Consider the following 17,340-nt stretch of genomic DNA (forward strand, 5'->3'; position numbering starts at 1 on the left):
ATAACAAACCAAAGATAACTTATGACATCAGGTCACACGAATTTCAATTCCTGGATGGCGGTCCAGAGTTAATCCCACTTCCAAGCCGGATTTCTAAAAAGGGGACTGGCTGGCAAAAAGGACGACAACACCGGAATGAGGAAATTGACGAGGGGCAAGCCATGTGCAAAACAAAGTTGTTCAATGCTGATAACCATGCAACCTGATGAACCGCAGGTCACTTCACTCAAGTCACCCAGAGGCACTCCGCTTCTCTTGTCTCTTCCCTGAGACCGCTCATCCTAAACAGACAGCCGCCTTTCAACAGCTCTCACCCGGCTCTCCTTGCGTCCAGTGATGTCTCTTCTCCTCATCACAGTGTTGTCTTCACTCATTGTGCGTGATGCTGTGGCTTGGGGCGCCAATGTCAAGTACGCGGTGAACTGCCCGGACAGATGCAACGCGGGGCTGTGTGGTGGGACGCAGCGGTGCACACGGACGGTCCTGGATGACTGCGGCTGTTGCCAGGTCTGTGCAGCCGGCAGAGGGGAGCACTGTTACCGCACAGTGTCGGGGATGCACGGGGTGAAGTGCGGACCAGGATTATTCTGCGAGTTCTACAAAGATGAGGACGATTATGGAGACGAATATGGGATCTGCAAAGGTATATTCAGTGTTTAACAATCTTGCTGCCTTAATGCTTTTTTTTTTTTTTTTTTTTTTTTTTTTTTGGCATGCTGCATTTTTAACACAGTGATGCTCTGTTGCACCAAATGCAGAATCCCATTATGTTGTTACAGTCTTTTAGGCTGTATTTATGGATGATCACATTTAGTAGCACCATTGCCATATTATAGAGTTACATGTGCAGACCAGTGCAGTCTTGCCTCCTCAAATTATTTAACTTGATTAGCCCATTTTCTTTCCATTATCTGAGGCTTTGAGTTAAGACATTGAAACATTAATGCTGCTGCAACTATCCACTTGAAGTTTTTTTTGTCTAAGGCCTATTTCCCTTGATTAATTATGATTATTAATAGTAAATATTAGTGTATAACATGACAGAATAAGATTCCATATCCACTCAGGCACCTTTACTATGCTTGGTGTGAAACCTTCTCTTAAGTAGTGGGATTTTCTTCTTTACAGACTGTACATATGGAACCTATGGGGTTGAGTGCCGCAATACGTGCAACTGCAAAGGTGGCATCTGTGACAGGGAGACAGGCGCTTGTCTTAAATTCTTTGCCAAAATCGCCAGCAAGCTCAAGACTGAGCCTCAAGCAGGTAAGCAATTAAGTTTATTCATACTACTTTAAAAATCTGTTAAATTATAAGTGAATTCTCATCAATTTATTGAAGTTATAACAAGAGTAACTTATAAGATTGCACATTTCCTTAACTGCTTTTTGATGAATGAATTATTACACCTGTGCCTATTACCAGGGGGAGAGGTGGGCTCAGGAGAGATCAACACGGCCCAGAACACAGATCAGCACACAGACAGATCCACTGCTCCGAAGCGGCTCAACCCTCGCTGACAAGTGCTGACAGACTGAATCTATTCAGTGTAAATGTAGCATTAACTTATAAATGAAGTGAAAGATATATTTTATTATGTTTGAAAGATACAGACTTTTTTATAGCATTGAAGTTTTATTTGATTTGTCTGGTCCTTCATTTGTCTGGATATCATCATCTTTACTAATAAAATATGCAGACTATGTTATTCTCTTAAATTTCTCTTCTTTATCTTCTTTTTTTTTGTAGAGTAAGTTAATAAAATGATCCTGTGGTCTGTTTCCATTAGCTTCACTGTGGACTGATTCTCTCATTTAGTGTGCCTTCATACATTATTGTTTAGGAAATGAGAGTTATGAGAAGGAACCTTACATTTATTTCCAACTAGGATACATCATTATTTTTCATTGATTAGTTGTAGTCCATTAAGTATTTTGAAGTTCTCCAGAATGATATTTTATTTGTACTGTATATATGAAAACCAGACATGGAAAACATCATGTATATGACACCAGCTAATGTAAAGAACGCTCTTACAAATAAACCAAAGTTAAACCAAAGCAACTGTTGTCATTTGATTTTTATTGCATTTAATTGCACTATGCCCAGAAAAAGGCTGTTTTTAATAAATAAGAATAATAGAGGCACAATCCATTAATGTGATGTAAAGCTCTCTGCGTAACCAAATTGTAGAAGATGAATAAATATCAAATGATCTGTTATGAAAATGTAAAATAAATTGTATTGTCAAATGTAAATATGAGTTTTTATGTGCTTAGCAGAGTTTAAATAGAACGTTTTCTTCTATTTATTCAGTAGTTTCTTACTGTTGTTCACGTCTTCCTGTATTTGTCTCTGCCAGTTTTGCAGACGTAGATTTGGATAAAATCAAATTAGATTTTCTGTTCAAATTTGGGCTCCTGTTCTGACTAAAGCACTTCCAGATCTGAAGCAAAGCCGTCCAGCAACCACATATTGGTTGCGTCTTCTAACTTACTGTCACGTTGAAGATGAATCTGAAATTGTGTCTATGTCTTCAGCATTATTCCTAGATTATATCAGTGACAGCAAAGAGGCACCCCAAATAGTAAGATGTGGGATAATATTATCTAGGTGATGAGAACTTGAACTGAGTTTCACCAACAAAATAGGTAATTCTTTAGACTGTAGAATCTTCTCAGTGGGCTTTTATTATTGTTTGGTACACTACAGTCTTTTATAAGCTTGGTTTTGCTCATGATGTCTCAGTTAAAGTGGCATGCAGGGATTAATATGAGATATAATAACAGGTCATAATTACTGGAGAACTAAACTCTTGTGAATGAATTGATAAAATGAAGGTTGGGGAAACTGTCTCCTAAGTTTTTCTTTTTTATATTTCATTATGTCACATCATTCATTTTGTTGGCCCAGAAACAGTGGTACATCAAATTATGAATAGAAGTTTGGTTTAAAAAAAAAAAAAGAGGACATTTATATTCTTAAGATAACATAGATGAAGTCTGAGTAGTTATTTATGGGAGGTTGAAAAAGGACCTCTGAGCAGTGTAAGTGTCTAAATATTCGGAAGTCTGGAGCGTAGTCTTATGAGTTGAAGGAATCCTTTTGAGAGTCTTGTTTCCCATGGTGATATGAAATGCTATACCCATACACAGGAGCAGAAGCAGTTATTAATTCTGAGAATTTTTCAGGCGCACTTGACTCTCAAGTCATGGCACGCCATACTTTCTTTGCTTCCACAAATGGCAAAATATTCTTTGTTCCCATGCAGAAAGCATCTCTTAGTCATGGAAAAATATTTTTACCACTAATAACTCAAGCAGAACTGAAGAACAAAGACAGACGGTACCACTGGTGGGAGAGGATTTGAAGAAGTAAAGTTTCTCAGTCTGTATAGCTAAGGAGAAGCTTCTAAGCTCAGCTCTGCTTATAAAGCTGAAGTACAGCAGAGGCAGATGAGACTTACATTAGTCCACATGGATTAAGGAGTCCTGAACAACAGATCTCATCTCTCAGACGTTGCTTAATGTCTTTCTTCAGAAATACATATAAAACCATTTTCTTACTGCAGGAAACATTCAAGTCTTTCAAGAATTTCAGCTTGTGGAACTGAAATAAATCCTAAATGTTTTCATGTTGTCTGGTAAGTGTGTTAATATTTAATTGCACTATGCATTTACTAATACTTAACCTAATACCAGTTGGTGGTAAAGTGTTATTAAGGAAATCACATCATATAAAATCACTGATGCATTTAGCAAGAGACTGAATTTTTTCTCATTGATTGTAAATTACATGAATGGACTCCACAGAGCATACGACGTGTACTCAAATGCATGTTGCTCTGTAATAAAGATGGTAGTTCAGTTTAACACCAGCAGATAAAATGCTCATTGACTTCATGTCTTTGATTTTTTTTTAAAGGAAAGCCAAGTAAGTCACAATCAAGCACAATAAATGACCCCTTGATTAGAGATGCTATTTCTCTTTAGTCATCTGTAATACGTCATCAGGCAGTATTAAAGTTCCAAATTATATCAAAGATCTTGGTCACAATTGGAAAATAATCTCATCCGTGCTAAAAATATTTCTTATTAGCCTCACCTCTGACTCTTACTGGTACAAAAATGTTTTCCAGTATTCAGCTTGTTTATTTCCTGTGCTTCCTGACACCTGTGAAAATGGCCCTTCTTCCTGTTGTTGTTGTGTCTGCCCAGCACAGGAATTCAAAAGCAAGGATTTTTTCAAGTGACATTTCGAAAGCCTGGAATTTATAAGTGACACAAAGCTGCAAGGCCGGCCCTGTCCTCTTGTTCCTATCCATTTTGTTCAATTATTCCTTAAAAAAAACACCTAAACATGCATTAACAAACAACAAAATATCATTATTTCATCTAAATGCTATGGTTAAGTCTTCAATAAAAGTGTGACAATAAAGAAATACAAATAGAGAAAGAGGACAACAATGCTTTAGCTCTAAAAATACTAAATATAAACTCATTCTCTGAGTTAATTTAGTATTTATACTCTTCTCATTTTGTGTTTCTTGTTACTATAATTCTTCATGTAGAGAAATTCACAGGTTTCTTGACCTTCATAATCATGTATGATACCAATCAAAGGTATAAAAAAGTCCCTTTCACAGCACTCATGTACCTCACTGTAAGGACAAGGTGACACCCACCCACATGCACGCACGCACACACACAGTGATACAGACAGGTATGGGAGCAGTCTGCGTGTGCTTGTTCATAAGAGCTCAGGCTCGTAATGTTCCTCTCGTTCCCCTGAGAACCGACAGGCCGAGGCCTCGCAACCAAACAAAGGACACTGGAAAATAACAGGAAAGCGTTGGTGAGAAATACCCTTTATCTGACTCCCTGAACACGTCACTGCCGCCTCTGCAGAAACAAAGGTGCGTGAACGGAGTAGTAAATAACACTGATTTACTGCAAATAGATGTTCTGGTATTTACAGTTTGGCTCTGACTCAACAGGTTGTTTATTGTTGCTGCAGAATGACAAGGCTTATTGGAGACAAGACACAAACACTGCGAAAGAGGAAATTAAGCGACGTGATTGATTACACTGATAGACGATATCAAAGCTGAAGCTTAAGAAAAGTATCAACAAGTACTGTAGCTCACACGCTGTCAGGTCACTCTACTCAACTAATGGACCAAGTTTGATTAATGAACACTGTGCCTCCTTCATTCCAGGGTTTTCCCTTCTTTTTCATATCCTTCTTTTCCCCTGTTTTTTATCAGTTGTCACAAACATCTTGCAGTAAACTGGCAGTAGTGAAAGAAGCAGCTGGAGCCTTGACCTTTGGCGACCTGACAGACTGCTGACCCTGAAGGATTGTCTTTTTCTTGACGATCTGACGTTAGCAGGAACATGGGTTTACTTAAAGAGAGTAGTAATGTTACTTTTACTGGCTGGTTGACAAATAAATCCAACTCTCAGAAAGTGTATTCAGGTGGTTGCATTACTTTAAGTGTGTTTTCCTATCTGATGATGATTTTGATCATGATTTATTGTTTTGACGCATCGTAGTGGGTAAAAATCCTTCTCACTTCCTATGAGAAAGATTTTGTCTGTTTCCTTTTTTACCACCTCCTCCTCCTGCTATTTACCCTCCCAGAAAATATACTGAGCCAATAACAATCTGATGTTTGTTGAGTGACATAATGATGAGTGTAAAATATCATGTATTTAGGTGATGTCCACATGAGGAAAATTACAATATTTGACTTTAATAGGTATTCAATCTGCCATGGTTGCTTTCAGCTTTCAGATGTAGTGTCAAGCAAATACAGATAGTACTAAAATACTATTTTTAAACATGTTAAAATAGTTAATTGCTCAGTTTTTGTTTTTTTACGTGGACTGCATAGCAAAATTAACCATAAAAAGCCTGCATTGCATTATTCATTTGTTGTATAATGTATGCCTGATGCTAATTTTATATTGAAGTCAAATCAACCAGAATCACTTGATATGTATAGAAGCATTTTTCACATCAGATATGTATCAAATGTTGGGTGTTATAGCTACACATGACACAAAGAAAATAGGACTTTACGATGCAACAAGGCAAAGTCGCCACATAAGGCTGTGTGCTGTCAGTATACTGGTTCGATATATCATGAGAAACATTTGCAGTGCTCAAGGACGACTTTAACATAAAATAGCACTTTAGGTAATTTTACTGAAGGAGGGCATCAGTTGAGCAGTACTTACAGTATGAACCTTCAGAGAGCAGGCTGCATTTGTAATGAAGCTGTTCAAGTTAATCAAATATTTTAAACTGTTAGGATAAAAACGTTATTAACAGTTTTTATATTAATAACTGTGTTTTGCCAACATTCATATATAAGTTATAAGCTTCATAGAATGTGTTAGTTTGTGTTAGAATGAATTAGTACATACACCTTGTTATATTATGAAAACATAAATTCCAATCATTGATAAGTTTAAAGTAAAATAAGTAAATTATAAATAATACACTAATATATGGAAATTGGATTTTTTTTAAAATGCATATACCTGCAGTGAGTACCCTTGTTTCATCCCTATATAATATGTGTTGGGATTTTTTTTGTGTGACACATGGACCTCTAGTGGCTCCTTACTGACATTGTATCATACAGTTATTTTACAGGTATTATAAGGTAACTGACAAAAGACAAAAGCTGAAATATGAGATTTAACTTTGATTTCCTAGGGTGAATGTCTTTCCATCTGGATTAAGACAGATCAACATGTTATAGTACAAACACAGTCTTAATCAAAGGCTACTGTCACAATGCCATACATCATAATACAAAAAAACATTCATTAAAGGTACAAGGATTAATGTGTCTACACAACTTTAAAGATTAACAGCTTTGAACAAGGTGTTGATTGATTTGATTTACTAATCTACTAATTAGTTTTAGAAATCACCACCAGAGGGCGATATTTCACCAATGAAAGACATGAGATATGAGCTTTCCTGTGGAGGTGAGCACAAACGCCAAAGTAATACCACTGTATCAGCAAAAAAATTCCAATTGTTTTGAACCCTGAGGGAAGCTTAGACCATAGAAAAACCTAAACAAGAGTAAATGAAGGTAAAATAATGGACACAAAACACAGTGCCATTACCCTGCTGTTATAGCTCTCTTATCGATAATTCATGTACCCTATTATTGCAGTATGTGGAGGTTCAGGGTTTGTTTGCAGTTAATGGAAGTCAGGATCAATTGGATTTTTCAGTTTATTGTAAAATGAATTAAGGGAAAGTTGTCCATGCTTAAAGGCAGTATGTGTGTCTTTGCCTGGGTTTGTGTTGACCTTTCAAAACAACCGTCAGCAAGTTAAGAGAAGGAGAGGTGACCTTCCTACTGCATTTTTCTTGTCTCCATTGAGGTCAGGAAACAAATTGAGGCAAGCAGTGACATGTATGAAACAACGTGGTGATCTTGACCAACAACAACTCCCTCATGGTATCAACAATCTTACTAATGAATGTTAAAGAACACACACATCTTACCCAAACACATTGTAGCTCACTTATATTCACTTATAGATTGTTTTACTATCTATTTTAGGTTTTTATTCATCATTCTTAGTTGCACGGAGGATGGTCTTGTGGGTGGAAAGTCTTTTTTCACAATTTTTTTCAATATTTTTAGATACATTTCTTTCCTTTTTTTCTTTTTTTTTTTACATCTAAAGAGACTCTTCTTTTTCTTTGTGTGCAAGCCTTGTTTTCTTAATGACACAACAGTTAGCCTCTTCTTGGTACGCTTAAAGTGAAGATCACAACACTTTCCTCATACTGATATCACACATGAACATTCATTACTTTTAACAAACCTTTAACAAGTGTGACATTAAGGAGTCAAATGGCTGTCTTTGATTTAGAGTATGGGGTCACTCTGAGACACTGTTGGGCAATCATTGAATATCTAATTATGCTTTCCATTGATAATTCCACAGCTACATACAATGACTGGAGGAGTAAGGGGATAAAATTGCTATGGTAGGGGCCCTAAAATCATATACTTTAAGTTACAGAGTTCTAGTGTCTTCCCAGTCCACTGAGAATGGCTTCTTGTCTGCGTGGGCCTCCAAAGATTTTCATTATCTGTCCAGAAGTCACCAACTGTCCGAAACCTCTGACTGCAAGGCCCTGAGAACAGCAGACTCATTGAGATTATTTTAATTCCCATGCAGAGACCTCCACTGTGAAAATTCATTCATTCTGATCTGAAGAGTAATCTCCTATCAGATAAGGTCCCCAAGCATGCCTCATGGGAGTAGATGCAACATCAGTTTGTTTACAGATGGCCACGTCTTACGTCACAAGGTCACAGAGTTTCATTTTCAGCATTCCACACATCCTGCGAGTATAATAAAACATGCTGAGGGATGGGTGGGACAGATGGCTCTGTGCCTACTGTTATTTGCTCAAAACATATCATTTAATCTTCTTTTAATCTTTTATTAACACCTAGAAAACACACCTTCTGTGGGGTGATTATGTTTTATTGGGAGGAATGAGTTCTGATTAGTGAGATATAACCATATTTGCACAGCTGCAAGTAAAAAACAGCCATAAAAGAATGTACTTTTTTAATGACATGTTGTGGAGTTTTATAATGACTTTATCATATAGGGTAACAAAAAGTAAGTATTCTGCCCATGAGCAGTTGCACCAAAGTCAATACTTGTGCAAAACTTCAAAATTTCACTTTCTTTTTTGAAAACAGTGACATTGCAAGTAATAAGTGCAGTGCCATAAGTTATATTTAATATGTAAGTCTCATAATAACAACTGTAGAAGACATGCACATTAACCTGAGTTGGAGTCACGATTACAGTATCTAGATCACTGGATCCCAACCTAAGAGTCAAAAACTCCCAGAGTCTCTCAAGATAAATCAGACATTTCACAGCATAATTAAATTAAAAAGATACAATTATATATTTATATATTTTTCAAGATTTTTTCTTTTTTCAATTGAAATAAAGGCTACTTCAGGATTCTAAAAAATGCAACAAATTGAAAGACAACAACATCAAAGAAAACAAATGACTCTTTGGTTTAAATGCTTATAACGCACATCCCCACTAAAGCCATCAAATGTGATAATGTGTCATAAGTTAACACATGCACAACACACAGTGATGTGGACAAATTGGTTTATTTGAGGGAATCACAAGTGTCATTGCTGTAGCTGTGAATATGCCATCAGTGCAACGTCTCTAACAAACAAGAAGAAGAAAGAATCAAGTAAACGTGGACCATATGGAGACTGGTTATCATGGTGAAAAATCTCATCATGGTCTGTGCATTCAGAAAAGCTTTGGGCTGATCTCTGTACCGCTGTCGCCTCTTTGATCGATCATTTGACAGACAGTGATATAAGATCCAAATGTGACAGCGTATGCCATCAAGTCAGACCTCATTCCTGCTTCACTGCTTAGTCTGCCTCTAGATCAAACAGATCAATAGATAATGTGCTCAGCCTGCCCTCACACTTGACCCACAACACCTTAATAACCCAGCATCACCTCCTCCACATTCAACACCATAGCAGTGAAACTTCCCATCACCTCACACAACCAGACCTTCTATAGGATTGTACCACAATACACACACTTCCTGAGTCAGATTCACCCCCATCCTCATATATGTGAGGCTAATTCTTTAGCATTGTAGTTTGTAAATAAACTAATTCTCACCCTGATAATTTGATTTGCACAAAGTAATTACTGTTGACACATCAGTCACCACCCACTCAGACTGGAATTTCCAAGTAATGAAGTGATTTTCTAGGACAGAGGAATGTGGCTGACAGGTGCCAGGGACACGTTAAGATTATGTAAGGGTTCTGCATCTGTCTTATGGTGATCATTTAAATTGTAGCTTCCATGTTGGCCATTTAAGTATAGATGTAACATTAGAAATTGTGAAATTGACTTTTGCTGGTGAGTATTTGTCCATCAGGGTAACACATTTTTGAAATCTTCATAAGATTTGAGAGATCTCCTCATGTCTTCTTTTTGTCTGCATACATCTTATAAAACATAAACTCTTGTTCCATCTCTTGCACTCTGTTTTGAAAGGTGTTTTCATTTTCTTTGAAGCCAGTATATTCTCTAAGCTATTCACTAGTGAACATTTTGAGTGTACACATAATTACTTATTTACATGTTTTTCCCTTGCATGACAACCACGCACTGAAGTCATATTATTCACATTCACTTGTCATAAATCAATATGTTTGGTGATGAGGGAGGTTGTAAGAAGCACATAAGAAGCTTAATAAATGTATGACTGAGCTCAAGAATGCAGTGCACATTGAATTTTTGCTATCATTTCCATTCTTTATGCAGAGTGTACATTCTGTAAATGATTAAATACTCATTTTTAGTCAGACACACATGTTCTTCAGGGGAAAAAGAAAATCCTGCAAGACTATGGAATTGAAAGAAATGTAAGACCACTCCCAAGTAAACAAAATGCACTTTGCACTCATGTGTATACAGCTGGTTTTGCACCAAAGTGAGGAAAGAGTCACTGAATAAATGTTTGTTGAGCTGCATGCACGCAGTCATTGGTATATGTAATCTTGGGAACACCTTAAAACCGGTTTAGCTTTCTGCTTAATTACTTTCTGCAAATTCAGAATTCATATTTCACCTGTGAATCATAACAGTAAAACACTGGAGCAAAGGTTGTTCATTTCTTGGCTGTTAAAATCTTGAAAAATAGTGGGAAAAGAGTGTGAGAGGGAGGTTTAAAAACTGCCAGTTGCTTGTGTGTAATGTGAAATACAAGAGAAGGTAAGCTGCACTGCTGGAGCACTGCTCAGTCAGAGCTCTCATCTTGAGACTTCCTCAAACATGCGCTCTCTCTTTCTCACACACACACACACACACACATTCCCCCTCCCTCTCTCCTCCCTCCTCCTCTCTGAAACCAACGAACACACACGGTCTTAGACTGAGTGTGAACGTCTCACAAGCCAGGATGACTAGAGGAGTCAGGACTGCAGTGTTGTGAGTGAGTGAGTGAGTGTGTGTGTTTATGTGAGAGAAAGAGTGCATGTGGGTGTGCATGTGTCTGGGCGGACTCACGCTGTAATGGTGCCTGCCCCATGTGTGACTGTGCTGACCGTGACAGCCATCCTGTCCACAGCGGAGACTTTCTGATGCATGCAGATGGTGTGAGCAGTCAGAGGAAAAGTTTATACCAGCTAACTCAGTCCACTCCGTGCACACTGAGTCAGTCCAGGAGAAGAGCAGTAGCACCAGCAGTGGCAGAAGAGCTGGTGTACAACTTCAGCTTCTCTCAGTCCAGGATACAATACTTGTGTAGCACCATACATCAGAGCTGAAGGATTCATAAGGGCTGTTTATCTGGAAGGTGAGTCTACTGTTTATGTTGTTGCTATGGTAGCACAGTTTCATATTGGAATCTGAGGTGTTATTTTGGTTTACCAGTAAAAGAAAAAAAACTGGTTGTTTTGTGGGAATGTCCACTGTTCCTGAGCCACATTCACACATATCTACACATTTTGGCACAGTATGGATGTGAAGATGTTGTAGGTAAATGCTCAGACTGACTATTCCAATCTTATCTTAAAGGGAGATAGTGACACTTGTTATGTAATTTCCATTTTAAGCACGTATCCCTGCCACTGAACTTTGTATGAAAAGTGCAATATACTTAATATAAACTAATGTAGCATGATTATGTAGATGTAGTAGTAGTAGTAGTCATTTCCTATATTTGTTAACTGTAATATTTTGCATGTGAGTCATTTTCTTTCGACACAAGCAGAGGAGGTCTGAAAGCATTGTCATATCATGTACTAAACAGTGATATGAAACATGTGCTGATCATTTTTTGGACCAGACTATACAAAGAAAATTCCAGCATCAGTCATTTTGTAATGGATTTGATCACTAGGTTAATGATTCATTAATCTGATACATTTCCACTATGTTAACCTACTGGCACCACTCATCCAGGGGCGTCACCAGCAGTAAGCTTCATAAGTGAGGGAGGGAATGAGATGCACCACGGGAATTTAGTGCACAACTTTCAGTAATATAAAGTTGTTTGACACATGGTTGGACCTACAGGGAATCTGTGAAACATGTTGCAAAAATGAGAAAAAGCTATGATTATGATTTTTATCTCAAGCTTGTTAATTACCTCATCAGCCTGCAACAACATGACTGAAACAACAATTTATTACAAGCTACTGTAGCAATCAGCAAATTTCTCTACAGGTTAATTTAGTCCCTCAGTTTAAATTCAGTGCACTTGCTGTGGCCGTGTGAGACCAGTACTTTGCAAGGGCTTGCTAATTCTGGTGCAGGACATACAGATGGCGAGACCATTGCATATGCCATCCAAATGACCAACCCCCTGTCCTCCTGTCGGCTGGCCAAACAGAGAGGGGAACATAATTATGTCTGGATTAATGTGAAAGTTGTGCCGCATGTGCGAGGGTGTCGCTGAATTCAACTACACACAGAATACTCTCAACTGAAGCCAAAAGGAAAAGGAACATTAAGGATAAAAGGATGAGAAGGAAAGCACAATGAGAGAAAATGTTGATAAAACGGCAGGGAGGAGGAGAGAAAGGCATCTCTCTCTCTGCAACTTGTTTCACCACCTGGCGTGTTAGTGGAAAGGCACTATGTGAGAGCAAACAGGGCACGAGATGAGGTAGAAGGAAGGAAGATATGATTACCCCTGTTTGCTAGGAATGTCTGCAGTACACAAGCTGTGCTGATGGAAAGCCCAGGGATCAGGTTCCCCATGTCAGCTGCTGCACTCGGCTGTTCCCAGGTCTAACTCTGTGATATCTGTTTATTGGAAGAGATGAGGGGATGGAGATAAAACTGGAGTTCAGATCAAAATTCAAGAAAATTTTAGAGGTCATTTGGCCTTAAATGAACTATTTGATAGTTCAGGAAATATGCTTTTTCACTTTCTGGCAGAAAGATACATCAGATGATTGATACCACTCACAGACTTATCAATCTTCTCGTGTAACTCTCTGTCTTAAAGAAATGAATCTATTCCTTTAACATCTATTAAATGAACTCGATGATGGAAAGTTTTCCCAGAAAATGTGTGACATTCATGAAGGTTAAAATGCCAATGTCAGTTTAGTTTCCACCCTCCCAAATTGCTACAGCAAACAACATCCCTGGTGAAAAAGACTATGATCACCAGGTGTGATTTTCAGTGCGCTCTCTCACTCTGTGACTGCGCACGTTCAACCATATTTCATGGGGAGTATATCCTTCTGCATTCATATCACTCCCTCACAAAATATAACCACATCAACAATAATGATCAATCACTTGTAACAGTCTGTGAAACACATGTAGAATGAGTCAGTGGTCAATATACAGTCTTCACCATTATTTCTCTACAGGGCTGCTCAGTTCCCAGACATACGGTGACACATGGCGTGGAGGAAAATGGAGAGGGAGGGGCAGTGACAGTGGCAGTGAGGGAGTAACGAGTGTATCATACCAAAAGGGCTGCATTGTAGACTATGAAGGGGGCCACATATGGTGTCTAAATCTGTGTGTAGACAAAATAGACCCTGACTCATGGCATTGATTCATATACGAAAGCTTGACAGTTTACTAGAGAGTTCAGCAGCAAGAAAGCAGAAAGAAAATCGTCCATAAGAACTGATCCTTCTGTGTTTGTGATACATTATACTGCCCACCTTCACCTCTCTTCCCCTCTTCCTGCTTTCATCCATCCACCTATCTCTCTGTGACTCACAGTGGGTTGTGTGTGGGTAGTGACTGATCACAGACAACATACCTGCCCCATCATGAATGATTGCTTCCTCCTATCAGGACCTTACCGTAACCTACCTCAGCATTAAATCATGACAGAACGGACTTATGTTGGATGGAGCGATGTATGCCTTTCATTGTATTATGTGTATGTGTGTGTGTGTGTGTGTATGTATGAGTGAGTACTTCCATCTGTGACCACTCTGAAGCCCTTCCTCTTTCACATCCTCTCCAACGATTAGCACAGCGACAGCACAGCAAGAAACATGCTCTCTTCTCACCTCTGTGACTTTTCAGTAGGAATCTAACAGAAACAGGCTGCTCTTGAGGTAGCAGTTTTGGTAGTGGAAGGTTATATTTGTCTTTAACACATGTGGGCTATGGAGACCCTACTGTGCAGACTCTAAGGGGGAAGGTTGCTGGGGGATATTTAAAGGGTTTACAGCATTGACTGGCAATGTGAAGTTCATGTTTCCTCTGTTGCATGTTTTGTGGTGTTTTCTGCTGTTGGTAGGGCACTAAGGTGGTTAGTGCACATAACAAACAAACGAGACTCACACGTTTATTGGGTGAACATGGACATTGTCAAATGTATTGGCTTTGATCTGAATTGGCTCTTGAGAAATGGTTGCTAACGAAACACAGATGCAGTTTATGTCACTGCCAGGTGGATTCAATCAGCTGTCAAACATGTTGACTTGCATGTGCAAGTATCTCCTGTGTTCACCAATTACATCTTACTGGAAACTTTATTGGTGTACTCAATGCAAGGGACATCATGAGAGTGAGTTGAGTCTCTCAGAGACATGAAGAGCAGTATTTTATCTGTTGATTTAAGGACAGATTGCAAGACAAGCCCAGGGGCACCCAATCAGGAGTCCTTTACAGTGTAAGTACACTGAGTAGAGATACAACAATCAATGCATTAGCTGATCAATTGAAAATTAATCACACATTTTGATAATTGATTCATTGTTTTGAGACTTTTTTTCTGACAAAAAATATGAAATTATTTGATTTATTTAGTCCTCTTTGATATTAAACTGAATAACTTTGGGTTGTGGGCTGTTTTTCTGGACAAAACAAAACATTTAATGCTGCGTCTTGGGCTTTGGGACACAATGATAGTTGTCAACAAAGAAAAAGAAAGAAAGAAAGAAAGACAGACAGACAGACAGACAGACAGACACATAGATAGATAGATAGATAGATAGATAGATAGATAGATAGATAGATAGATAGATTAAAGACTAGTCCTGTTTTGTCACTAAAGTGACTTTTCTGTTACACACGTTACGCACCATTGACCTTTGCTTCATGTGAGGAAAGTTGGCAGGGGGATTACTGGCAAGCACTCAGGCCAGTGTGGAGTACAGCAGCTGCTGAAAATGCAAAACTGGGGACTGCAGACAGACAGATGGTAATGGCACTGTCTGCCACATGCTAAAGGACATAAATAAAAAATTCATGTCTGCTATTCATCTGTGAATCATTAAGGCTTTAAGATTATTTACAACTATTACAACTTAGATTTTTTTGTCAACAACATCCAAGGAAAATGTGATCTTATTACGGAACACAATTGAGATTGAAGAGCTGAAAAAAGTTATTTTCTGAAGATTTTCACCATTACTCAGAAAAGTTCCAGTGTGAAATTCTTCAAGGATACCACAGCATGGGAAAGGCAGTATATCTGTTGAGTCCAACTTTCTCTTCACAGAGTGTTCCTTCACTGCTATGTTAACCGGACACTTCCTGTGGTCACAGAAGATTTCCTTCTACTCTCCTTACCTGACACCAAAACTGCAGTTCTGGCACAAACAAAAAAAGGTTGGCAGGAGTTGGATGGATCTTCCTTAACATGACTTTAATTTCCTCAAGGGTGAGCCAGACTGTGAAGAGAGGCCTCAGTCTCCTATACTCTAAACCAGCTCCATTCAAACAAAGAAGTGTCAAACAGAAGCTCAGGCTTTTCGTGTGCTGTTAGCTTCAGTACTTTCCCATATGGTGAGCAAATAGTCTGTGTAAGCAGTGAAAACTAGCAACCTCCTGATGCTGTGAGACCAGCTCTGTGTGGACAATGTGTTACGCAGTATCACATTTCAGAGATTGTACAATCTCTTCAAACTCCCTCTTGTTTAGACCTCTGGATGTCCTTTGCGTATAACCATGATGTTACATGATATCAGACATTTGACATAATTTACACATGAAGAAAATACTTCAAAGAGTAATGAGTAAACTGTGCACCATCCCGTAGAGCTGGACAAAAAACAGTGCTATTTTAATCATGCATAGGTTCATCATCCAAAGTATCGCTTAACATCAAATGGCTGTGTCCCTGGCAACAATAGAAAATGATTTATTGTACAATTCAGTCCCTTCTTGGCTCTTCATAGAACAACTTTCATCACTTACGACACATCCAGTAGCTGCATTTTATGATTTCACTGACAGATGCATATTTTTAAACCAACAGAAAGGAGAGCCCGAACCTGAGAAGGCCTGGCTCAGTACCCATTTTAATGATGGACACAGACAGAGAGAGAATACTAATACCTCTGTGCACGAATGGAGACAAACACTAATCGCTGTTTGAAAGATTTGTACCCCTCACGAAGAGAAGTCCCTCCTTTCTTTTCCTTTTTTACTTGTGCAGTTAGAATTTATTGATATTTCTTCAACGAACCACAGAGCTACATATACGTTGCATCCTGCTAAGAAATGATAGCGCATGCCAGAAAACCTTAGGGGGCTGATTTGTGACTATGTTTGCAGTCCTTTTGAGTGCATGTGTGTGTGTGTGTGTGTGTGTGTGTGTGTGTGTGTGTGTGTGTGCGTAGCTGTCTGAGCTGTTGTTGTTTACAGTGAAGGTCAGAGTGACTCTTCCCACTGATTTCTTAGTACGGTCAAAGTTCTCAGGCATGCTGTGAGAAAATGCTGAGATGTTCTTTAACTCAGGATGTTCACTGAGACTTGAGACAGAATCAAGTGTTTAAACAAGTCTGTGAGACATAAGCAGATGGTAGCGTTAATTGCCTATTTGGATATATTAGATGCCACATCATACTGCCTCATTCATTACGCTAGGGTCAGACTTGACGTCATCACCAAACGTCATTTTAATCTCTGTTCACTTTACATACTTTGTCTGTCTAGTGTGTGACGGGTTTCATTCTGATGTTCTCCTCTCGTTTCCTTTTTCCAAATGTAATACAGTACGTATGACATTAGTCACCATTTACATTAGTCATCAGTTCTAAAATTGGCACTATTTATATAATCAGAATATGTTTATGGTACAGAGGTACATATTCCAGGCTAGATCTCCTATTGCTTTGTTTTTTGGTGCTCCTTTTATAACCTTGTTGTTACAATGGGGGAAAAAAAACATTAATAAAATTTACTGTATGTAGTTCCTCTGCTTATTTGGGGGACAGAGGCTCAGGGGACAGAGACACTGCCACACACAAATGTACTGTACAGTACAGACACACCTGCACACACA

The 17,340-nt window shown here is 38.6% G+C and overlaps 2 protein-coding genes across 2 annotated transcripts in view; both read left to right on the top strand.

The window, feature by feature from the left end:
• The first annotated feature begins 242 nt into the window (after positions 1–242).
• Positions 243–2,018, top strand: esm1 (endothelial cell-specific molecule 1). The gene is made up of 3 exons (XM_053340312.1): positions 243–643; positions 1,129–1,266; positions 1,426–2,018. Exons 1-3 carry the CDS (start codon positions 337–339, stop codon positions 1,518–1,520), a joined length of 540 nt encoding a protein of 179 aa, XP_053196287.1. The 5' UTR covers positions 243–336; the 3' UTR covers positions 1,521–2,018.
• Positions 2,019–11,364: 9,346 nt separating this feature from the next.
• The window catches only part of arhgap24 (Rho GTPase activating protein 24), a 68,610-nt gene continuing 62,634 nt past the window's right edge, over positions 11,365–17,340 (top strand). The window contains exon 1 of the mRNA XM_053339633.1: positions 11,365–11,421. The gene's annotated coding sequence lies outside the window, so the exon portion shown is untranslated. The remainder of the gene's footprint in view (positions 11,422–17,340) is intronic.

The sequence above is a fragment of the Scomber japonicus genome, chromosome 19 (assembly GCF_027409825.1).
Source record: "Scomber japonicus isolate fScoJap1 chromosome 19, fScoJap1.pri, whole genome shotgun sequence".
Classification (NCBI taxonomy): domain Eukaryota; kingdom Metazoa; phylum Chordata; class Actinopteri; order Scombriformes; family Scombridae; genus Scomber; species Scomber japonicus.

What these genes read in the sequence shown, in the direction of transcription:
- esm1 (XM_053340312.1), top strand. Translation starts at nt 337, where the DNA reads ATGTCTCTTCTCCTCATCACAGTGTTGTCTTCACTCATTGTGCGTGAT. An exon ending in CGAATATGGGATCTGCAAAG is followed by an intron (nt 644 to 1,128) that starts GTATATTCAGTG and finishes TCTTCTTTACAG; the next exon opens with ACTGTACATATGGAACCTAT. An exon ending in CAAGACTGAGCCTCAAGCAG is followed by an intron (nt 1,267 to 1,425) that starts GTAAGCAATTAA and finishes GCCTATTACCAG; the next exon opens with GGGGAGAGGTGGGCTCAGGA.